The 24,948-nt window shown below is 35.5% G+C and overlaps 2 protein-coding genes and 1 pseudogene across 2 annotated transcripts; 1 reads left to right on the top strand and 2 right to left on the bottom strand.

The window, feature by feature from the left end:
- Window positions 1-23: 23 nt before the first annotated feature.
- LOC132616516 (PX domain-containing protein EREX-like) lies at window positions 24-10,376 on the bottom strand. The gene is made up of 12 exons (XM_060330967.1): window positions 10,317-10,376; window positions 10,111-10,168; window positions 9,940-9,974; window positions 5,143-5,253; window positions 4,636-4,734; window positions 4,341-4,427; window positions 4,068-4,176; window positions 3,228-3,904; window positions 2,103-2,268; window positions 1,775-2,016; window positions 1,332-1,550; window positions 24-497 (listed from the first exon to the last, which is right to left on the bottom strand). The coding sequence occupies exons 1-12, from the start codon at window positions 10,374-10,376 to the stop codon at window positions 261-263; spliced, it is 2,100 nt and encodes a 699-aa protein (XP_060186950.1). The 3' UTR covers window positions 24-260.
- Window positions 10,377-13,738: 3,362 nt separating this feature from the next.
- LOC132644501 (probable serine/threonine-protein kinase At1g09600) lies at window positions 13,739-20,137 on the top strand. Its single transcript, XM_060361096.1, has 8 exons — window positions 13,739-14,784; window positions 15,389-15,673; window positions 16,061-16,378; window positions 17,032-17,259; window positions 17,784-17,884; window positions 18,066-18,168; window positions 18,271-18,588; window positions 19,364-20,137. Exons 1-8 carry the CDS (start codon window positions 14,371-14,373, stop codon window positions 19,514-19,516), a joined length of 1,920 nt encoding a protein of 639 aa, XP_060217079.1. The 5' UTR covers window positions 13,739-14,370; the 3' UTR covers window positions 19,517-20,137.
- Window positions 20,138-20,315: 178 nt separating this feature from the next.
- Window positions 20,316-22,277, bottom strand: LOC132616512 (2-alkenal reductase (NADP(+)-dependent)-like; annotated as a pseudogene).
- Window positions 22,278-24,948: the final 2,671 nt, after the last annotated feature.

Raw genomic sequence — 24,948 nt, 5'->3', positions numbered from 1 at the left:
AAGCTTTATTTCAAGCTTACATCTTCAATGACAATTTTCCAACTATTCATTTACATACTGGGGTGGAATATATGTTTATAAGGTTGCTTTATTTCAAACTTACGTCTTCGATGACAATTTTCCAACTAGTCACTTATATAATGGGATGGAATAAGCCATATATACAAGGTCATTTGAGAAGTACAAAAGAAAGGAGACAATAATACAAGCTTTGTACATATTATTGTAGATACGTGTCTTGCGTTTTATAATTTATCCAACTAAAAGCTTCGTAGGAGCTGTCTTTGTTGGAGGACCTCTTCCTCATAATCCTCCGATCTATTAGCTGTTTGGAGTGCATAGCGAATGACAGCGTTCATCTGTTTCCTCAATATGGCATTGTCAACGCAAATGTCAGCTAGCTGTTTCCTCAAGTCATCCACTGCTGTCCTTGAATGGCCTCCATCAAGATTTCTACTAGCAATAGTAGTTTCAACATCTTGTGCTAGCAGCTGAGCCTGTTTATGAGCGTTCATACAACATTGTCCATCATTATCATAATGACTCGGCCAATCAACAGAAATTACAAGTGCAAAACGTAACAGGATTCAAAACAAACAACATTGCAAGAAAAGTATAGACTCGTCAATTTACGTAGGGCTGGATATCAGACAATCATATGACTAGTTTGGTAGGTGTAAGTTAGAAATGGCAAATGCACACTAGCACATCATATAATACTACCCAGTTATGAAAAGCTGGGTTGCTTGTCAATCCTTGATCTGCTTAGCAACAGATGATAATTGGAGAAGAGTACGTGACGTAAATTGGCAAGTCAGTAATGGTGGTGGCTCTCTTCCTTATTTACACATTTCAACTACTTTACTTCTTGGTTCCCAGATGGTAGTGCTCTCTATTTTCTTTTCAACCTTTTTATCTACTTTAGTTCTTGATTCCCAAGCACGACGAACACAATGAGAGACAATAATACCTTAATACAATCAAAGCGTTCTCTACTGATAATCAGAGTCCACACAAGCCGCAAAAGAAATGTTTTTAACCTACTCCAATTGTCAAACCAATATTGTTTAGGGCAGGATATCGATTTCTTCATATTCTTCCCATAGTTTCCCTTTTACTAAGATGTTTGGTATATTTATTTATTTCCTTTTGGGTGTTGTACAAAAGACTGGAAACTTGACCTTAAGAAAAGATGTCGATTCAAACATCTGAGTAGAACGTATATTGTATGTAGAGTATTTCTGTTAGAGAAAATTATAAGTAATTCAGAGCAATTAGGAAAAGCAGCCAAGAGCAGCGCAAATGTAAGCTCACAAAGTAAAGAGACACACCTCTGCAAGAAGTAGACCTATTCGATTATCAGATGTTGAAAGTAGATCAGTGGCATCAGCAGGGCTAGAAGCATCCAGGACCAGCTTATTTTCTTCCTCGATGAGAAAACTGACACTGCATTCCTCAAGTCTACGGCGAAGAATTTCATACTCATGCAACAGCTTAATATTTGCAGTATTAGCATGTTCCCTACTTTTCCTTTCCTCGCGTAGAATCATCTGAAAGAAAGAAACATTATCAATTTCACAGTTTATTGAAGAATAGATGCTCAGAGAAAACTTTACAACCACACCCTCCCGCAGGGACAAGATAATGAAAAGCACAATAGGTGGTTTAACTTTAAGTACTAGGGAACCAATTGCATATCAACTGCACTTTTACTCATCCAGATAGTTTAAAGAATGATTATGCATTAATAAAAACTAATTAAGGGAATGATTACTTCAACTTCTGCCTTCTCTTTTGCCAATTTGCTGAGCTCTTGCTTGAGTTCTCTGTGGGAACTTCTTAGAGATTTAATCTCCTTGACTAGAAGTTTGACATCTGTGTTGGACTTTGTCTCCATCTCCAAATGGTGTTTCTGCAAGCTATTGATCTGCTGTTGAGCAGCATCCAACTCTTCGTACAGTCTTTCATTCTCTTGCATTATGAGTTTTTGCGATGATTCCATTTGAACCTTGTCAGCCTTTACAATTTTCAGGAACAACTTGCTCAGTGTCCGAAATATAGAAGAAAGATTTCAATTTGTAATAGAAGAGAGTGATAGTAGATCTGTTCAGAAGTCAGCTTCAGTTCCATCTCCACACACTTTCTTCTAAGTTCCTCCATATCCCATAGCTTTTCTGTAAATTTTTCCCTCTCAGTTGAAACTGCTTGCTGCAGGTTCTCTTTGCCACTCTGTTTTAGAGATTCAAGCTCAATTTCCAAATCTTTGACCTGTCAAAGACCGCCCAGATGGTAATATTAGCATCATTATCATAACGCAAAATAGTCAAAATAACTCCCGTCCGTAAAACAGACAAAGGCCAGCTATAACAATATAACATAAGCTCCAACTCTTGGTACAACGAAGCTACGGTAAAAAGTCTGGATCTGAAAGCTAAGATAAGCTTCTAAGTGGTAAAATGGTTGCTACTATGTATCCGTAAGAATTACCTAGCCCTTTCATAACCCTATTTCCATTATCCACTTACACTTAAGGTGGAATGAGTAGGCATGAGGGAAGTGTGACGTATTATGTAAGGAAATATCTGACTGAACTTCTTTACAACGGAAAAGAGTGGTGGCAAGGAGGAAAAAGTACACAAGCACGCACAGGCTGACAATTTTGAACATATGAAAGGAGCTTGTCATTACAGAGCTTAGCTGGGGGTAGGATATTACAGGAAAGGGATGTCTGAAGACAAAAGTTGCTGAGACTGCTTTTACTAGGTCACTATTTGAACCAATTCTTCTGGAAATTTCACAAGAATTAACTGAAAATAAGGTCAAAATGTTCCAATATTGATATAAGAGAAGGCAAACAAAGGACATCACATGATGCATTACGGTAGCAAGCAAAAGAGAATTCTGCTTATTAACATACGTAAATATACTGGTGACTTCTACCATTATCCAAATTAACACCATCTTTTTTTTTTCTTCAATATTTTGGCCATCCCAGCACCATTGATGGAGCTGGGAATGAGCATCTACGGCACCTTGACCCGAAGGCCATGGGTAATGTTAATCACGCTCTAGTCAAATGGCCACGTGGCATCAACCAGAAAATTAACACATCTTAATCTCACACTTTTACATACTGCATGGTTTGAGCTGCTGGATGGGGTAACACGATCTGGAAATAAATGTACCAATGCATGTTTAAATTGCAGAATCTGGACTAGGAACCACACCTTTGTGGCAAGGTACTGTCTTACAGCAAGCTCTTGATTCAATCTTGTCAGGAGATCTTCCATGTCAGTTTTTGCTGTGGCCAACCTCAGTTGCATAGTACTGAGAATCCTATTCATTTTATTTTTCTGATCCAATTGAATAACAACTTGTAAATGGCCCAGTCTTGCTGGTGCATTTAGTTCTGGAAAATCAGCACCTTCAGCAGGGTCATGTGAGGCACTCCTGAAGAAATTTGAAATGTCAGAGAGTCTTTCTGAAGAAATGTCAGTTTCGAGAGTCCGTTTAGCATGAGCACCATCCATGGCTCTATCGGTGGAAACATCAGTGTCACCTCCGGTGGAGGGCATTTTGAAATAACTTTCCGGGTTCCCTTGTTCAGAATCCTCCATTGGTTTGCCATCAAGATGTTTTAACCTGGCATCCTCAGAAATTACTTCCCCTGAATGGATGAAGCCCTGATAAGATGGTGCATTGTCAGGTTCATGAAACCTGCTTACGCCCTCCGTTGGAGATCCCAGCTGAGGGGTCCCATAAGCAGAATCATTGCCACAATCAGAAGCAAATGATGATGGACCAGCAAGCAAAGAAACATCTGAACTATTTGAGAATTGAATCGATGGAACTACACTGATGGATGAATTTGCATCTGCAACGTTCTGATTCAATTCATCGAATGCTGAGAAGTTCATAAAAGAAAGGGGAAAAAAGGTTTACATTAATTTAAGAAAGATTTGCTTGATAAATCATAGCATACTGGTTGATTACTGAACTTTCAATTGTTTGGTGAAAGTACGAGGAATAAAGCACAAGAATGCAACAAGCACTTAGGAGAAACCTACACGATCTTGCAGCTGCTTCAAGCTCAAGAAAGATCCCTATGGGAGCACTTCTTGAAAACTCGATGTCAGACAATACTTTCGCCATCCAGTCCTCCAATAAACACCTACGCTGAGAAGAAAACCCCTTGAGCTCAAACCAAGATCTAGTTCATACTAAAGAACCATCACTGACCTATTATACCAGTGCGCTCCTCAAACGATTTTCAGGTGATGATGCCATCATGCAAATATATTCAAAATAAAAGAGAATGATAGACATAGAATGTTACTAACTTCTTCCAAAAGCTCATTGCTTTGCATTCTCAGAAGCCCCTTCGAAGGAGCAGGGGGCAACTTTTTCTTTGGGAATTCTTTCTTCAGCTGCAACAAATGAGAGGTGTGAAACTGCAGCGTGAAGTAATCATCTGGATTGACTAATACTATATAGTAAAAGAATGGAGTTTTGGTCCAAGAAGCAATCACATCTTACTGAAGCCATAGATGTCATCTATAAAAAATTTAGAGCAAAGAAATATTATCCTACTTGTTAATTGTTACATTATGCAGGATCTCGAAGAAACTAGCTTACCGCTGAAGATAGCTGTAAGAAATCACTAAATCTGCGTAGTATCTCTCGCGTGGTTGTGAACCCATCCGGCGATTGTATCCCGATTTGAACCCTGTAAAACTGTTCCAATACGAATGTCAATATCTCAGTCGAGAAATAATAAGTTGTCCAAGTTACTATGGAGCTTCTTGTCGTTTAAGTTACTCGGACTCGCCTAAAATGTCGTCAGGTGCGTGTCGGATCCTTCAGAATTAGTGTATTTTTGGAGAATCCGACCTGGGTGCGGCAACACTTTCGAAGAGTCCGAGTAACTTACTCGTTCCTGGAAGAAAATAGACTTTGGAAAATCCCCCATTGGACCAGGTACAGCTCACCATTAAAAAGGAAAAATGAATAGCTAAAGATCTTCAAGTCAAACTCCAACTCTGGGCGAAAGTACCAGCCTATTTCGATGCAAATATAGCTTATTCCTTTTACAGTGTTCAATGCATTAAAGGACCGTGACTCAAAAAATTCACAGGGAAATACCACTACAGTAGCTGAACCTCTGGGGCGTGACAAGATAGTCCAAGAAGGAATTGTTGCGCAGTAACTCCAACCTGTATGAGAATCATGTGGCCAAATGGTATCATGTCCATCCTGTGTAAAATAAGGGAGCGCTCATTTGAACATGCACTGAAAGTTCTTGTAACAAAAGTAAATGTCTATGACAATCTCTTCAAGCTTTTCTTCACAACTAATCATGGACCCATATATATTAGCAATAGATCACACAAACTGCAAATCAGATTAAACTGCTTATAGACTCTCCAAATATAACAGAGCAACCTAACAATAGCTTGTCCAGGTATCAGGGAGCTAATGATTTCCGAAAGATTTTAGCACTTAACTACTGTTTATTGACAACCAGGATTTTGACTGGTATTGCAGATCAAGACTAAGTGTCCTGTCCATGTTTTCAGTCAAATAACTTGTTACACTCCATAATAATCTGTGCTACTTGTATTAAAACAAGAAAGAATGAGTTAAGAAGGTTCAAGGAAAGTTAGTCGAGTTAGTAAGAATATCGTTATATACATATGGTTTCCTTAAGTATCCCAAGGTGACACGGTTACCTAAAGGACGTGAAATCACGCTATGAGTATGTATATGAGGTAATGTGAGTGACCTTTTAAAGTATTTGAGATCATTAGTAATGATATAGAAGATGGACAAAATATATGAACATACTTTTGCGATTGGAGTTTCGTCGAAGCTTTGTGAGTTCTCTAATTATGTTTAAGGTTATTGTGATTCTCTGGACCTTTCGAGACGTGTATATGGATTTTTATTGATGTATACAAGTGTGTACATGTATTCATAAGAGGTTACATGAGGTTGGAAGAGGATTAGAAGTTAAACGAAATGAATCGGAACAACTTCAATAAAATCTCGGACCAGATTTTTAGCCCATATTGTTGGAGGCATATCTCCTTGCATATGAGGAGTTTTAAGGTGTTTCAAAAGGCTAAAATTAAGTTCATCGAGTCTAGTTTACAATGCAACAAACCGCTCGTCAAAATAATATCGGGAAAAGGAGATATGGACGATGCAAGTTGGATTATTAAGTGGGGATTAAGACTTAAATGTACACAAATTTTGCACTAGTGGCCGTGTGGGGTCCACTAGCACATAACAAAAATCAGATTTTTTGCCCATTCTTAGTTGGGGGAACGTGTAAGGCCTTCTTGGGCAGCACAATGGTCTCCTCGTTGACCAAAAGTTCAGCCAACTCATTTCCCAACTAGACAAAGTTGAACAAGAGAGAGAAGCTCTCTTCTTCACCAACTAGAGAAAGAAAGCAACGGTTTCCATGGCTGTTCCACCACCAAAAACGGCCAGATCTTCCATTTATTTTCCTCCATTAAACCCCTAAAGTGTTCTACACATTCACCATTAAGTTTCAAGTGAAGAAGAAACCATAAACATGCCATTCAAGCTCCTATAGCTCACGGCCAGATTGGGTTCTCCATGTAGATTCAAAAAATATATTTTCTTCAAGTGTTTCAACCCTTATAAAGGTGCATAATAACGTGTAGTAGTTGTTGGAAAGAAACAAGGAGGTGTAGCATTTCACTAGGGGTGAAGATTCGGCCAAAGTGAAGAACAAGATTGTAAGGTAAGAATGATCATTTTTCTTGTGTTGTATGATAGTTTGAATGTACAATTCGTGTATGTTGGTATTGGGCTGTTTCTCTTGAATTTGAAATGAGCCGTGTGTTGTAGAGATAAATGAAATCATGCTTAATCTTCTTGTACATGTATTGGAAATGGATTGAATGTGTTGTAGTATGGATAAATGGATGAAAATCATGAAGTTGTTGAAGTGGTGTTGTAGCCGTGTGACTGGACTGTTTTGGGGGGATTTAGGGACTGTTTTGTGTCACATTTTGATTGTTGTTGTTATGGACATTGTGATGTATTGTATGCATGTAGAATATGTGAATTAAGGTGTTAAAGAAATGAATTATGTTGAAGCATACGAGCAGTCCAAAACAGTGGACTGTTTTAGTGCTAGAGGTGAAATTGTATGTGTTGAGTGTTGATTCTTGTTATGAACGTTTAGTGGAAGTGAAGCATAATGATTCAAGTTGAAATTGAGATGAATTGTGGGCTGTTGTAAGAATGGAAATGATGCTAAAACAGTTCCAAGAATCATGAAAGTAATGTCATTAAACATGTTGTTGTCGTTGTAAGGTTTTAGTGTCGACAATGTAGCTATTTGCGTACGAATTTGGTGATATATTTATCGTGTGACTGCTGGTCGTATTTTACTGAAATTATATGAAATGAAGACATGAAATAATGTGTAAGAATCATATGTGGTTTGCTTGGTATGTTCGTAAACGTTCGCAAGAATTCCGGGCACCTTTATGTTGTTGGTTAGGGACTGTTTTGGGCGTGTTGTTGGTTAGGGATTGTTTTGGACGTGTCGTGGTTAAGAACTGTTTTGGACATGTTGTCTTCTTTAAATTGGAAAGACTAATGATAGTTAAGAATATATATATTGTATTTACGTTGTTTGGGTTGTTGTAAAGTTGCTACACGAAAACGTTAAGGCTACGAATTATTAGGAGTAACTTGAGAATGTAGTAGCCGTATGTGAATCGATATGGAATGTTGTATTTGGAATGTTATGTGGGCTGTCCGGATTGGTATTGAGCATATGATTATTGACGTTGGATCGGTTGTATGTAGTTGGTTTGAATGCGAACGAAACGTGGTCTAAATGTTTGAAAGGGATTGTTAACGTTAAAGTACGTATTGAATTCCCTCGTAGACTAATTGTAGCTCTTGATATCTTGATATAGGATAAGTGTTTTTGGGCAGCAAGTACAAGTTATAATACGACTAAACGCTAAAGGTATGTAAAGCGCAACCCTTCTTTCTTTTGGCATGCCTTAGTTTTCAATAGGCTATATCAAAAGTCTCGAGGAAATTCCAAATTCAAAATCCGAGTACGTTATGATCCTTATATATATTTCTTGGCATTCTTATGTATGTTGTGATGAAGTATGAACCATTATGTCTTCGAAAGCATTGATTTCCAAACTTTGTACAAAAAAAGTTGTTTTAAAGAATTCCGTAACTATGAAATGCCATATCTTTTGCATAAAGGCTCGGATTGCTCCAATATTTTTATAGGAGTTTGCATGATGTATAATGAGTATGTTTTCCATAGGCGGGCCCGACTCGGGTCAATACCCGTCCGTGGGTCCCGCGACTTTCCTTTATGTAATTCGGACGACTTTTGAAAGAATTTGGTATGATTATCATTTCGAATTTCAAGTATGGTTACTTACTTATATTTGAGTCTTATAAATTATTTTGGAATATGGAAATGATCCCAAGAAGACTATTATCACATAATCTATTTTTGTTATCCGAAATATACGCACCGTGACTATCGTGCGGTTTCATTAATACGGTTGTTGTTCGGAATACTCCATCGAGTCCTTGTAAAATGTATTATGTCTCATATTGCATTAGTTTCTCACTACTCCACTCGTGGATGTCTCAATGTTTCCTTCACTGAGCCCGGGCCAGGATATGTTGTCAAGCGTATTCCTCTGCATTGTTCGCCGTGCCTCGATGGTGAGGGGGCAGGTATACGTGTACATGGGTTGTGGAGTATGCTGTGCCATGTACACTATTTTGATATGATATGATATGATCCGATATGACCATTTGACATGACATGCTATGTTATGGGGTTATCCCCTATTCTGATCCTTATGTGTTGTGGCACCAGCGTCGGGAGGGTGACCACGCTCTGTCTACCGAGTCCCTTGGCGGGGGCCGGACATGATATGGCATATGTTTCTGTACACATTCCTTATGTTTTGAAATATGCATTTGGTATTATGGATTTTTGCATTTCTTTCTGTTCGTTCTGTTTCCGGTTATGATTTTGGTTTCTCTACTTCAGGCTTTACATATTCAGTACATATTTCGTACTGACCCCCTGCTCTTCGGGGGCTGCGTTTTCATGCCGCGCAGGTACATACGACAGGTTCGCTGATCCGCCCGCTTAGGATCTTATTCTGCTATTCTGAGGCGCTCTCGTATCCGGAGCCTATATTTTTGGTACAGTCTCCTGCTATTGTATAAATGTACGTCACTCAGGGGTACGACGGGGCCCTGTCCCGTCATATGATTCTGTCGGTCTGTTTAGAGGTCTGTGGACATGTTTGTGGGTTGGGGTCTTTCTGTATGGATGCGTGTATATGTTGTGTTTGGGCGATCAAATTCGCCGCGGCGGCCGGTCCGCATATGTTTAAATATTGCTTTGTTGGCCCTATGTGGCCTTTGTTGGTATTTTCTGTGCGCAGGGTATATTGGATAGTCCGTAAAACAAAGGAAACTCTGCCGAAATTTTTCTGGAAATTATCTAAATTTAAAATATAGTCTTGTCGGCTTCTGCTATATACTGGAATGCGGTTAATAAAATCTGAGATAGCATTTGATAGATGTGTCTGGGTGCCCAGATCGGGCACTAGTCACGGCCTACGAGGTTGGATCGTGACATAACTGTCACCTAATATGTGATGCAAATATAAGCCCTTAAAGCACACAAACATAATTTATAATTTATAATTTTTCAAGAGCGTTACAAATGGTGATACACCATTATCAGTTACATTCATGGACATTGGCTCACTTTCTCTTGTACTCTGCGATATAACCAAGGCTTTTTTTAACATGCACTTTTCCAGCAAAACCTCGTGGATCACACTTTTACCTCAATGCCCAAAAAACTAGAGCAAAGATAACACAAATACATACTCCTCCATTAAGCTGAAACAGTGTCTTTATCTTGTCTGGATAACTCAGTGTGTTTATTTATAATCCTGGCAACTCACTTCCCTTCAGAAATAAGCATTAGCTCCTTATATCTATGGTCATCACACTTTGGAGAATATAAACTTGGGTGACTTTTGTGATCATATTTCTTACTTGTGCCAACCAATACTTTAACTTTCCATAAGAGACCAGAGAAATCATCTTGATGCCACTGCAGACCAGCTAAATATTCATTTAACAACTAATATTACTAGCCCTTCATTTTTTGTTTTTCTTTTATTATTTTTTCTCTTTCTTCTTCTTTCCCCCTTTTCTCTTTCTTCTTCTTCTTTCTCCTCAACCCCCCGCTGCTGCCACACCTCCGCTGCCGCCGCCGCCGCACCGACGCTGCCATGATTGAACAATCCACAGTTCGTCATTCTCACCACGTCATTGCCATGTCAAAAATTACCAACCCTTCATTTTTTATTTTTCTCTTTCTTCTTCTTTCTCCTCATCCTACCATACCACTCATAAGAACAACACCCACATCTTTAACCCACACCCACCACCACCATCATCATCACCCCACCAAATTTCATCCCATTCCTTCTCAAATTCATCCAAATTGGTTAGTTTGGTTGTTATTGTTGGCTATTATTATTATTATTATTATTATTATTATTATTATTATAATTATTATTATTATTAGCGAGGTTTGGTTTAAAATTGTCTCTTATCTACGGGAATAGGTTCATTTTGGTCCCTCAAATACTACCCTGAGCATATTTGATCCTTTATCTATGGGAGTAGGTTCATTTTGGTCCCTCAAATATAACGCTAAGCATATTTAATCTCTTAACTATGTTAAAGTGAGGCACTTGTGGTTCCCCTAATAGAACCCGTTTAAAAAGTAACGGTGCTAAACCAATGTGACACTCACGTGACTTATAAGAGGCTAAACCCATTGGACAAAAATACTAAACTCATTCTTTAAAACAGGCAGAAACTTTATCTAATATATTGAAATTTGCATTCACATGCTTCTAAATGCAAATTAAGATAATTTATAACAGTTGTTAAAAAGAATTTTGATTTTTTAATATTTAACAAAAAAAACTTTATATTCACATGCTTCTAAAATAAGTGGAACGGTTTCATGTGTACTGTCAGATTACCGTTTAAGAGTTGGTTATCAACCACATGATCCAAATATTATGAGTTGCTTTGCTAATATCTTATATGAGTTGCATTTTTTTTAGAGAAATGCCATTACTCTGCATTGCATTTTATCCGATGGGTTTAGCCTTTTACGAGTCACATGAGTATCACATAGATTTAGTACCATTACTTTTTAAACGGGTTCTATTAGGGGAACCAAAAGTGCCCCACTTTAGCATAGTTAAGGAATTAAATATACTTAGTGTTATATTTAAGGGACCAAAATGAACCTACTCCCATAGATAAGGGATCAAATATGCTCAGGATAATATTTGAGGGACTAAAATGAACCTACTCTCATAGATAAGGGACAAGTTTAACCCAAGACTCTATTATTAGCAGACCCATTTCTTCCATAATCATTATTCCATAACTTTATTTTTGAAAGAAAGCAAAAATCAAAATCAAGAAACCAAAAATGGTGAAAATGGTAAGAAAAGAATGATGAGAATATAGAGAGAAAGAGGAATTTGTGAGGAAGAAGAAGGAGGGGGAAGGTGGTGGGGGCGGGGCTGTGGCGTGGGGTGGGGGTTGTGAAGAAGACGAAGGTGGTGGGGGCGGGGCTGTGGCGTGGGGTGGGGGGCTGTGAAGAAGACGAAGGTGGTGGGGGCGGGGCTGTGGGGTGGGGGTTGTGAAGAAGAAGATGGTGGTGGGGGCGGGGTTGTTTGGTGAAGAAGAGGGTGCATTTTGATTTTATTTTTTAATTATATATTATTTTTATTTTATTTTTTAATTATATAATAATATATATATCAGCGGGCTCACCTTTTCATATTTTTCACTCTCTTAATTATTATTTTTTTACTTTTTTTTTCGTCACGTCAGTATTTGGGGTTGTATTTAATTAGGATGAAAGTTGTTAAGGGGGGTAAATAAATACAAGTTAAGTTTAGTTGTCAAATTGAGTTTTCATGTCAAGTTTAAGGGTCAAATGATATCTTTTCTCTGGAACTTTTAATGAATCCCGTGACCCAGTCCCTATTAGAATTTCTAATAATTTCCCCAATCCCCCCAAAACTTGGTCATACCTATGGAACTTTTAATGAATTCCATGACCCAGTCCCAAATAGAATTTCTAATAATTTCCCCAATCCCCCCAAAACTATTTTTTAAGTTAGCGTAAACAAGACTTTTATTTGTCCAATTTAGAAAATCAAGATAGAATTTATCACTTGGTTCTTAATTTATCCTCATTATTAACTACAATGGTTTCCTGATGCATTTTCCTAAACATTGAATTTATGATACTCAAAGGATGATGTAGTAAACTTGTTATTTTATTTATTGCTTCTTAAGGGGTGTGCCAAGTCAATACTGGACAAGTAAAAATGAATGGATAAGTAAATCCAAAATCACATGGTAGGTCAATCAAAGCGTAAGTAGTACTCCCTCCAATTCAGAATAAGTGTCCATTTAGCCTTTTTATAGTTCAAAATAAGTATTCACTTATATAATCAAGAAGAAATTAATTATTTACTTTCAAATTTATCCCTATTTAGATAAGTGAGTTTTTCTGTAATAAAAAAACTATATTAGTTAGGAGTATTTAATTAAGAACATTTTAGTCAAAATGTCTAACTTTTTTCAGGAGTTAGAATTTTTTTAAGGCGTGTGCTAAAGGCTAAGTGGACACTTATTTTGAATCAATGAGAGTATGTTCTAACCAATCAAGTGCTCCCTCCGTCCCAATTATGTGATATTTTTCATTTTTCGAGAGTAATTTGACTAAAAGTTGAAGCTAAATTGAATTAGATTAACTCAATATTTTAAATTTTAAATTTATACATTTGAAAACTATATGAAAAGTAATATAAGTTGCAACTTTTCTTGTATCAATTTGATAAAAAATACATTTTAAAATATTAATTAAAGTTTATACAATTTGAATCTTGGAGAGCGAAAAGTTTCACATCCATTGCGAGAGAGAGTTTATATATAGATACTCAATTTGATTATTCCGATGACTAAAGTAGCCAATGTAATGAAGTGGAGGAGTTTATGCCTACGAGACAGTACAGCATATAGCTATCTCTTCAACAACTATAACAAATTAATAGGTGGGGCGGAGGCACGAAGGGCCAAGGATTTCGGATACTTCGGCGGAAAATTACATTAATTATATATGATTAATTTTTTTTTATGTATATATATTAGACGTTGAACTCCTTTTGATTTCATCGTGTGTTCATTTTTTCATATTTTGAACCCCTTAATGAAAATCATCCACGAAGTTAAAGTGCAAATCAGTAGATACAAGAGAAGCAAGTCAAAACTAAGTTTGTCTATGCGTTGCACAGCAAGTTCAAATAACCATGGTGCCTCTTTCTGCAACTGCTATTTGTATAATATTTCTATACAGAAATGGGAATGCAGAATTGCATAAAGAGACCAAAGGTGAAGAAAAAACTCAAACAAGGAAAAAGAAAAAAAGGGTTACCTTTCTTCTTTTATTTCATCAAAAAAGAAGAAGAAGAAAAAAAAAAACTTAATAACCTATGGCTATACGTTTTTGTAGGTGTTCCCAACACGCTGGATTACTCTACTATTTTCTTGAATAATAATCTCGAGTACCCAAAATGTAGTTAGATAAAAATAAAGTCTTTTTCTTATTTTATGACAAAATTATTTTTTCTTGATAAAGAAAAATAATGGCAAGTAATAAAACAGTTGAATTTTCTGGAAAAAATAAAACTTTTTTCGAAGTCCAGAATACCCTCATTAGGTACCCCTTGACCAGCATTCCTGCATTAATCCAACCTAGCATAACAATTTACATACATATTTATGATTACATTGTGTATGTTGGAATCTTGAATTTTGTGTTTGGCTGCAATGCTGGATTTCTGGTCTTGGTTTTTGACTTTTTAATCTTTTTAAGGTCTGTCTCAAATCTTTTTAGTTATGTACTAATTTTAAAAAGGACATATTATATGTCCTGAGGCCTGAGGGTCCTGGAAATTGGTTCAAATTTCTTTCAATCTTTGATTATTTGTCTTTGTTGGCATTCTTGAATGCCTTGAAATTGTGATCAAAGGTGCATTGATTGTCAAGAGGGATTTTGAGGCCTGTCTAAGTTGGTAAAATGGAAAGAGAAAACTGGAAGATCAAGAATCTCTTATGAAAAAATTTCCATTTTGGTTAGCTGAATATGATACTAGTGAAAGATATTGTGGACAGCTTGGCTCTTTGGTGGCTGATTATTAGAGGGCTTAAATGCATCTGTTTGACAGAATAAATTGTTGCAGACTTATGGGCTGCATTTGTTCAAAAGGTTCTTCCAATGATGATAATGTTGTTGAAGATAAAAAGGAAAAAGAAATACAAGTTGATAAATCTTCTGTACAGTTGATTGCTCCATCAGTAAGAGAAGAGATTAAAGAAATAGTTAAACCCAATGTTGTTTCAACAAAAGTTGATGATACTGAGGAAACTAGAGGCCGTTTCAAGAGGCAATCGACGATAGATTTTGGACTGATACGATCAAGGTCTCGGGTTGTAAACATGCCTCACGGTGTAAAGGGCGAGCTGAGTGCTGCAGGTTGGCCGTTATGGCTAAGTTCAGTTGCACAAGAGGCTATTCAAGGGTGGGTTCCTCGAAGTGCAGAATCATTTGAAAAATTGAACAAAGTCAGTTCTACATTATCTTTAACTTGCTACAGTTACTGCTTTCTGAGTTTCATTACAATGACTTTGTACTTTTCACATGACACGTGACTTAAGAAATTATCCACCTAAGGAAGATTATCATATTGATAAGTTCAACCTTATTGATGTATGCAATATTGTTTCACATCCCACTGTTTCCTTGTCCTCTGAGTGTGTTAGTAACCAAATTTTCAAGATATTTTTGTTACACTTGGTCTCAATGTGTCAATCCATCACACGACAATATATAGAAATGGCATCAAAGTTTTCCTTACTCATAGAAGATTTCTTCTCACTTCTTTTTGTTGCTTTCAATTTCTAAACATGTGAAAAATGCGTTTTCAACTTTAATTACGGATGTAGTTATATACATATGTGATAACTTGAGAAAACATAAGTAAAGCATGTTCTATCAATACTCTCACTTTGCTTGGATACATAATTTTTTGTTGGTGTCAGCTTGATTCAAGGTAATCTGGAAATAAGATTACAAATTATTGAAACAATGATGATTCTGTTCAAGTTTTTTAGCTAACTCTCAATTTTTGGAACTGTAATAGCTCCTGATGTTTATTGTCCAATGCAGATTGGTCAAGGAACGTATAGTAATGTTTACAAGGCACGTGACCTTAAAACCGACAAAATTGTTGCAATGAAGAAAGTAAAATTTGTCAATATGGATCCGGAGAGTGTTCGCTTTATGGCAAGAGAGATTTGTATTTTGCGTAGATTGGACCACCCAAATGTAATGAAACTTGAGGCTTTGGTCACATCTAGGATTTCAGGCAGCTTATATCTTGTATTTGAATACATGGAGCACGATCTTGCTGGACTTGCAGCAGCACCTGAGATCAAGTTCACTGAACCACAGGTATTTCTCTTTTTGTTTGATAAGTCCCAGGGAGTTCATTATGTAGAACATGATTGACCTCAACTCGGTCCAAGACAAAATCATTTTTTATCGGAAAAAATTGAACATAAATCTGTAAGAGTCATCTCAATGTCAAGTCCCATTCAAATTCCTTGTTAAAGTTAAAGAGCGTCGTGATGCAAGTGAAAAATGATTTTCGTACAAGTTGAAAAGTAAAAATAAAATGGAATATTCTAATGGAATTAAGTAGGTGCATTTTTGTTAAAAAGTAGTTCCACGTTCTTTATATCCTTATGTTGCACAATTCGAATTGTATTTCAGATAAAATGTTATATGCAACAACTGCTCTTTATATCCTTATGTTGCACAATTCGAATTGTATTTCAGATAAAATGTTATATGCAACAACTGCTTCAAGGACTCGAACACTGTCATAGTCGGGGTGTACTTCATCGAGACATTAAGGGTTCAAATCTTCTAATTGGTGATAATGGTATTCTAAAGATCGGAGACTTTGGTCTGGCCACCTCTTTTAAGCCCAACCAAAAGCAGCCATTAACAAGTCGTGTAGTAACTCTGTGGTATAGGGCTCCTGAGCTTTTGCTTGGTGCAACAGAATATGGAGTGGCCATTGATATGTGGAGTTCTGGCTGCATCCTTGCTGAATTATTTTATGGAAAGCCTATCATGCCTGGAAGAACAGAGGTACTCCCATTTGGGGCTTAAATTCACTCCTTGATCTCTACTTTCTAGATTATTTTGCAGTTTCCTCCTTGCTTACAATCTTTTCTGGAAGAGTTTTTGGTGATTATCCTATCAACAAGACAACAAAGAGTTAAAAGCTATCTTCTTCATTTTAGAGATAATTACAGTCCTATGCCTTTCGCAGATCTAATTTACAAAATAGCCAGCAAATTTTAACTATAAATATACACATAATATATACATGTAATATACATACAATAACGTAATATACATCAATATACATAATCAGTGTATATATTTTGTATATTCTGGCTAGGCCATAATGAAATTTGGCCGACGGGTCAAAAATGAAAAAAGCCCTTCATTTTATCCCGAGTTAGTTGTAGCCTTTTGATGTATCACATTCTGAGCACTGCCATTTTTATTGAACAGATCATATCAGCAATTTTTGAATTGTCAATTCTTTCTACTTATAGGAAGACCAAAGGGATTTCCAGAGGGGTTTATTTTTTGTCTTATTAACTCTCTGCAACCAATGTATAATCATCAAGCACTAAATCCCCTATCCATTTGTGACATTTGTTTATCTTATAACGAATTAGCACCTGTTTCTTCATGCATTTATTAACTGAGAGAGTTGAAACAACTACTAGGTGGAGCAAATGCATAAAATATTCAAGCTTTGTGGTTCACCTTCTGAGGAGTACTGGAGAAAATCAAAACTTCCACATGCTACTAGTTTTAAGAAACAGAATCCATATAAGCGCTGTATCGCTGATACATTCAAGGACTTGACTCCGACAGCTTTGGCCCTTGTTGACGTCCTACTTTCAATAGAACCAGAAAAGCGTGGTACTGCTTCTTCTGCACTCAATAATGAGGTAATAACTACAACTCGCCTCTCCTTTACATAAAGTAGTGGGTGCCGCAAATAGATTATCACTGATTTCAAGAAGCTAACTCTTTTAGCCGTATGGTGTGGAGTAGTAGGCAGCTAAAGAGAGAATGAATTAACATGTCATTGTTTGTTTGTCAAGCCATGAGTTTTGTGATGATCTTATGTGGCTCGGCTTTCTTGTTTGATGTTAAAAATCCAAGAGAAAAGCTCTTCATCTGGTCAATCCTTTTGTGAAGTCTAAAGTTGCATTCTGTAGAAGCAATTTCATTCGAAAAATATAACATCAACACTAGTCCTAGCACGATATTATTTGTTTGCCAAGCTATGCATTTTGCAATGACCTTATGTGGCCTGCCACTTCCAAGTGATGATAAGAGGCAACTCTGTCGTTTTGTTTTTCATTTTGGAAAATCATTTGTTCAATCTATTAGAATATGTTGTTCATCTCTATAATTTCACAACCAAAAGAAATGCTTTATATCTTTCTTTTGGGTTTTCACTTTTCAGTTCTTCAAAGCGAAGCCCCTACCTTGTGATCCATATAGTTTACCAAAGTATCCTCCAAGCAAGGAATATGATGCTAAGGTTCGAGATCACGAAGCAAGAAGGTATATCGCGTTAGTTGCATATATGTACATTTTTGCTACTCAGTAATATTTTCTGAATCCAGCATATGCTATTCATATGTCACATTTATATATTCAGTATAACTCCTTTCATCTTCTTCTACTTGTATCAAACTTTTCTGTTCTTTGATATGGTCTCACAATTACATTATCTTAATCACAGGCGAAAGGCTGAGACTGGAAAAGGACATGGAGGCGAAGCAACTAAGAAGTCACCGAAACAATCAAAGGAAGAACCTACAACAGAATTCAATACTCACGGACAGGTTTTATTTTCTTCTAGTTGTCCAGGACTTTTACTGACTCGTTACATTTCTTGCTAAAGATCCCTGTTGTTTGTACCAATGTCTAAATGATATAATTTGCAGGGACAGCCTAGCAAAAACATCAGCGTGAAATACAATCCTCTCGAGGACAATAGAGCTGGTTTCTCCATAGAGCCACCAGCATTAAGATACAGGAACGAATTCACTCATTCTAATTCAGTGGTCCATCCTAATACAGCTGGTTACACGTGGTCTAACAAAGCAAAGGAGGATTCAAGTGCAATCAATGAACGGGCATATCCCGCTTCCCAACATGGTGTAGAGCTTCTAAGACGGGGTTCTCACAAGTCTCGAGCTGCAGGAGAGTTTTCAAACATTCGTACAAGGAGAGATGATAGGTCCTCTTATGGAGATTCCACGGTGTGTTCCCAAAATTTCTATTTTCCTTTTTGTCTATTCAAACATCAGCCAACTCATCTGACAGACACAAACACACACACACGTTTTGGTTTATGCTTTCTGTAGTATTTTAAAACACACACACACACGTCTAATAATCAAATTTTGAGTAAATTGATTCATTTTACAGCGGCAAAAAATGTAACTGATCCCACACAACACACACAAGCAGATATATAGGATGTTCTTAGGACTAATGATTAAGGGTGTGTTCGGTATGAAGGAAAGTGTTTTCCAAGAAAATAAGTGGGTTTCTGACTTATTTTCCTGTTTTCGGTACATAAGCAAAAGATATAATCCTAAAAGCATCTATATATAATATAGACAAATACTGTGGGAAGGGGGGGGGGATGAGGATGAGGTGTGTTGGAGGGTGGTGAGAACACGATCAATGTGGAATGCGACTTGTGGAACTTGTTTTTCCTACCACTAGGAAGTCATTTTCCTCATTTTTAAGGAACTTGTTTTCCTAGAGAAAATGTTTTCCGAATATTTTGACCAACCGAACATGGGAAAATTGAAAAACGTGTTCGAGAAAATATTTTCTTCCATACCGAACACACCCTAAGTCATCCAGTATACACTGCAGTTGAGCTGCAGAGTTAGCTTAGGATAATTTGAGGAGAAATTTTGATCTAATAACTAACCTCCTGTTTTCCCATGTGCTATTTTGACATTTCGAAACGTTTCTCCTGTGTTTTGAGCTTTCTTGAGTTTGACTTGCCCCTCGTTTCAGGTTTATGTGCCAAAGAGAAACAGACTCCTTCACTCTGGACCACTAGTGCCAGCAGGGGGAAGTATGGAAGACATGTTAAAGGAACATGAGAGACAAATTCAAGAAGCAGTTAGGAAAGCACGTCAAGACAAGACAAGGACCAAAGAGAACTGATAATTGCTCTCTTCTGGCGGAAGGATTCTCGTATAATTTCACTCTTTCTGCACATGAAATCCACATTTGTACAAGGCCTAAGAGGAGATGTATCTATTATCCATTTGAGGAGTAAGGTTCTTTTCATTTAGTGACCATAAACATTTGAAGGTGGGAAATTTGCTTTGTATAGTTTGAGGAATTTGTTATGTTTCACAATGTAAATCCATTTCTTCTTTAATATCTAGAAAACTGAAATTCACTAGTTGGTTCTGCATAGTTTTAGAGGGGAACTAAATCCTTTTGTAATTTATTCAGGTGATTGATTGAAAATCTGTAGTTGAACCACAATTGTCAGATTACTCTACTTCAGAAGTTAAAGAAGCCATTTTTTGTTTTTGCCTTAAGCAAATCAGGCCAAGTTGAAGATTCTGCAATGCAAATCAGTCTAAAACTCATATGCATCTCTTGCAAGAACAATTCAAGTAAATATTTCATTTATTCGTTCTTTTATCCACTTCCTATATTGAAGAACAAAATACAACAGAACCATGAAGAGTTGGAGCTTCTTCATCTCCACTTGTCAAGCACAATTCCCCTTTTTCTTCTCTCTAGCTAACTACATTAAGAGGAGGAGCCAGAATTTTTAATTTGTGGATTCTGAATCATAATGTTTTGCTTATTGGGATCTGAATAAATTATTTATACATATTAAATAATTTTTTAAAATTCAAATACAAGTTTTGAGCCTAAGCTATTGGGTCCTACAGAACCCGCAACCACAATTTTGGCTCCGTCCCTGACTGCATTAATTAATATACTATTCATCTGCAACAATTTTGACTACTGCCTTTCCAATATTTTTCCCATGAAAGATTCCGGAGAAAGCAGCAGGTGCACTTTCAAGGCCTTTAGCAAATATCTTGGAAATAGACAATCTTGTTGTCCCTTATAAGTGGAATGGCCCACTCAAGGTATTGAGGATAGAGTTTCCAATAATTAGCATTAGCAGAAAATCCTTCCATTCTTATGCATTTTGTGATAAGGTGGAAGAGGTTTTGAATACCATATTTCTCCTTGAGTCCATACTGTGAAATCATTCAACAAACTGCAATTCTACCATGGCTCTTCATGTGTAAAATCACCTCATCTAGCATTGCACCTCCAACATTCTCAATGTATACATCTATACCATTTGGGCAAACCCTACAAAACATGGGCATGGGCAAGTTACATATTTAGCCGGTCGGTCGAATATAGTAATACCTGCCAGCCAAATATATAAAACATATACTCTATAATATATAAAATATGTATATTTTACATTGATATACAAAAAATATATGTTTTTGGTCTATTATTTTGGTGGGTGGATATGTAGTGTAAAAATCCCAAAAACATATGTAGGAGGATAACAAGAGAATTTAATTAGATAAGCATATAAAGATAGAATACTCTCACTGTTCCATTTTCGTGACACTCTTTCCTTTTTAGTCTTTAAAACAAGGCACATTTCTAATAATTCAACTTTAAGCTTTTAATTTACCCTAAAAGACATGATATTTTAGGACTACAAGTAATCCCAAAAATCTTTCTTTATTTCTTACTACGAATGTACTTAAATGTAACACCTTCACGTAAAATGAAAAGAAGGAAGTAATTTCCTACTGATAAGTGAAGCATAGGAGAGTAGTATATCAAATTAGTACCTTTTCAAGGCTTCACCTAAATCTTCCTTCTTATAGTTAAAAGCATAAGCATCATCAAATCCAAGTTTGTTTTTCAAGAGATCAACCTGTACATGCATGTATAATTAATTGGTATTGGTGTGAGGAGGATTTCTTGAATTAATTTATTAAAAGAAAAAATAATTATTGCAAATTTCCCTTTACCTTCTCATCAGTACTTGTACTCCCAACAACATAACAGTTCATCATTTTTGCAAATTGTCCAGCAAGTAGACCAACACCTCCTGCTGCTGTAGAAATATATACTACTTCTCCTTCCTTGACCGAGGATATGTTGTTAATACCAAAATAAGCTGTAAGTCCACCCGTTCCTGCATATTTAAAAAGTCAAATCAAATGTATTACTCCCTCCAATTTATTTTATGCCTCTTAAGAGCCTATTTGGCCAATCGGCTCAAAACTGCTTATTTTGAGAAATATTTTTATTAAAATAACTTTTTAGAAAAGTACTTTGAGAAAAATAGTTTATGTTTAGTTAATTAATTTGAAAAGTGTTTTTGAGTACGGTTGATAAGCAGATTGTGTTTGACTTATCTTTTTTAAAACGTGTTTTTTAGTGTCAAATTACAAAGAAAGACAAGTATCAATGTATCTTTACTATTAAAATTATTTTATGTAGAGAAACTATTATAAATATCTATTATGAAAGACTTTATTAAAGTTTGTATTTTTATTTAATTAAAAAAATGCATAATAAATTTTCAATCAATAAAATAAATAGATAAATAAAAAATATTATATACTAATACAGTATAATATTAACATGATGATTGAAATATAGAAAAAAAACATCAAGCAAATAAATTATATGAAATGCATGCTTAAAGAATCAGAAGGCAGTGAGTTGCTATACGTATAAACCACCAGTTGTTTTATAATTAAAAATTAATGAATTCATTTTTGTAAATATGTATTTATTGTAGGGATATTTTTGGCTTGAAAAACAATAATTTTCTGCTTCTGCTTTTTTTTAAGCAATTCTTTTTAGTTTCTTCCCAACCACAAAAGGCTACTTCTGCTCTCTTCAAAAGCATTTTTTTTATTGGTCAAACAACTCAAATCTAAGAAAAAAGTTCGTTTTGGAGGAGGCGATGGTGGGGGCGCCTACTTTTTTAGCAGGCGCATTTGGATTAAGCAAAGGTTTTTGGGCTCATTCAATTATAAATAGACAGGCCATATATGCCCGTGCATCCATGTTTATTCATTTTAATTAATCTGTTTTTACGATTTGTATTTTGTAAATAATTTTTAAAAATTTATCATAATCATGACAATGAAAGTTGTTCATCAATGTGAAAAATAAAATTAGTAAGAAGGTGAGGAAAAATTAATATTTTGGTTTTAGATTATTTTTTTAAAATTGTTTAACATCTTATGTGTACACCGACAAGTTGATATCCATCTCAATCAATTAATTGTTCAGCTCCAAACATAAAAACCATTATAATATATATTGGTTTTTTTAAAAGCAAAACTAATAAAATATTTTTATTAAATTAATTAAAAAATGTGAGAAAATAAATGTGTCGGATAATTAAAATTGAAGTGCATACGTCTATAGAATAAATATTAAGTATTATGACATATTATAAATGCGATATGTTATATCGTAAATCACCAAATTTTAATTCCGAAATGAAAATATAAAGTAATACATTTTATAAATTTAAAGAAACATTAATCAGAGAATGCAAAGGAGAGTAAGATAAGTAAAGTATTGACAAAGAAGGAAAACAGGTTTTCCTTCTTTCTTAATACTTTTAACGTGAAAAGAGGACGAACAATAGCAATGCAAATTTATATTAATAGTTGCATAAATTGCATACTTTAACCAACTACTTTTTTATCCACTTAGACATTTGTCATAGTCTCTCTCCAATAGATTATTTTCAAGAATATTTATTAGAAAGGATTAATTTTATTTTTGGTTTTATAAATGAACAAGTAAATTGGACACACACATTATATTTTTCAAGAACACGAAATGTCAAGAGTGAACAAGTAAAAGTGCACGAAGAAAATAAATGTGCCGGAGAATTAAAACTGAAGTGCATACGTCTATGGAATAAATATTAAGTGCTATGACATATTAGAAATGTCCACGTGGGATTAAAAAATAGTTGTGTAAAGTGTACAAGCTATATAGCTTATGGTACAAGCATTCATTGCGTGTACAATTCGTTAAGCTTTTGGTACAAGTTTGGGTAGTTGTGTTCGTACCCCCAAGTCACTTATGTATATTAGAAACATGGGAAGAAAATAATATTCAGTAAAAACGTGAAAAGTCAAAAGTGAACAAGTAAAAATGCACGAACGAAACAAATGTGTCGAAGAATTAAAATAGAAGTGCACACGTGTATACAAGAGAAGAGAATAAATATTTGGTACTATGGCATATATCCATGTGAAATTTATTAATTCTTAAAGAATGTGAAAAGTAAAAAATGAACATATTAAAGTGCACGGACGAAATAAATTTGTGTAGGAGAATTAAAATTTAAAGTGCATACGTCTACACATGAGAAGAGAATAAATATTAAGTATTATGACATATGTCTACGTGGGATATAAAAATAGTTGAATAAAATGTACAAGTTATATAGCTCATGGTACAAGCATTTGCGTGTACAATTTGTGAAGCTCATGGGAAGAAAATAAATATTCAACAAAAACGTAAAAACCAAAAGTGAACAAGTAAAAGTGCACAGAGGAAATAAATATGTCGAAAAATTAAAATAGAAGTGCACGCGTGTACACATGAGAAGAGAATAAATATTCAGTACTATGACATATATTCACGTGGAATTTAGTAATTCTTAAAGAATGTGAAAAGTCAAAAGTGAACATATTGAAGTGCACGGACGAAATAAATTTGTGTAAGAGAATTAAAATTAAACTGCATATGTCTATACATGAGAAGAGAATAAATATTCAGTTAGAATACAAAAAGTCAAAAGTGAACAAGTAAAAGTGCACGGAGAAAATAAATGTCTCGGAGAATTAAATTTGAAATGCATACGTCTATATATGAGAAGGGAATAAATATTAAGTATTATGACATGTCTACGTGGGATATAAAAATAGTTGGCTAAAGTGTACAAGTTATATAGCTCATGGTACAAGCATTCGTTGCATGCACAATTTGTGAAGCTCATTGTACAAGTGGGGGCAGCTGTGTTCGTACCCCCGCCGCATTTATATATAATGAAAATTATTATATATACAAGTACAAAACAAAAGGAAGCGTAGTAAAATTAATCAACTGGCAGCAATTCAACTTTAAATGAAAGCAGCATGCCAAAATATATTTTTCCATCAAACCTAATTTACAATGTCTTTCTTCTTGATGCCTTTGCTTTAGTTGAAGAAAGATCAATACCTGTGCAACGACCAAAAGGCACAATCAGGTCACAAGTATTTTTCAAGACATGCTCCTATCTATCATTGAGAGTCACACACTAAAATCCAGTCCTTCGATTCTAGCCCAGTCAACAGTGTCTACAAATGAAAATGAGACTTGTGTAACCAATATAAAAAGCAGAGGCAAAGACTTAAAATGATACTTGAGTAACCAATATAAAAGAAGGCAAACAGATATACAAAATACTACAACGCAACATCAAACTATTTCAGGAATCATTACCTTAAGGCTTGTGTCAACATCTTCTACATCATTCAAATTCTCAGACACTATGTATTCTACTT

Source organism: Lycium barbarum, chromosome 1, assembly GCF_019175385.1.
Source record: "Lycium barbarum isolate Lr01 chromosome 1, ASM1917538v2, whole genome shotgun sequence".
In the NCBI taxonomy this organism is placed as follows: domain Eukaryota; kingdom Viridiplantae; phylum Streptophyta; class Magnoliopsida; order Solanales; family Solanaceae; genus Lycium; species Lycium barbarum.
This window is presented reverse-complemented; position numbering and strand designations above follow the sequence as displayed.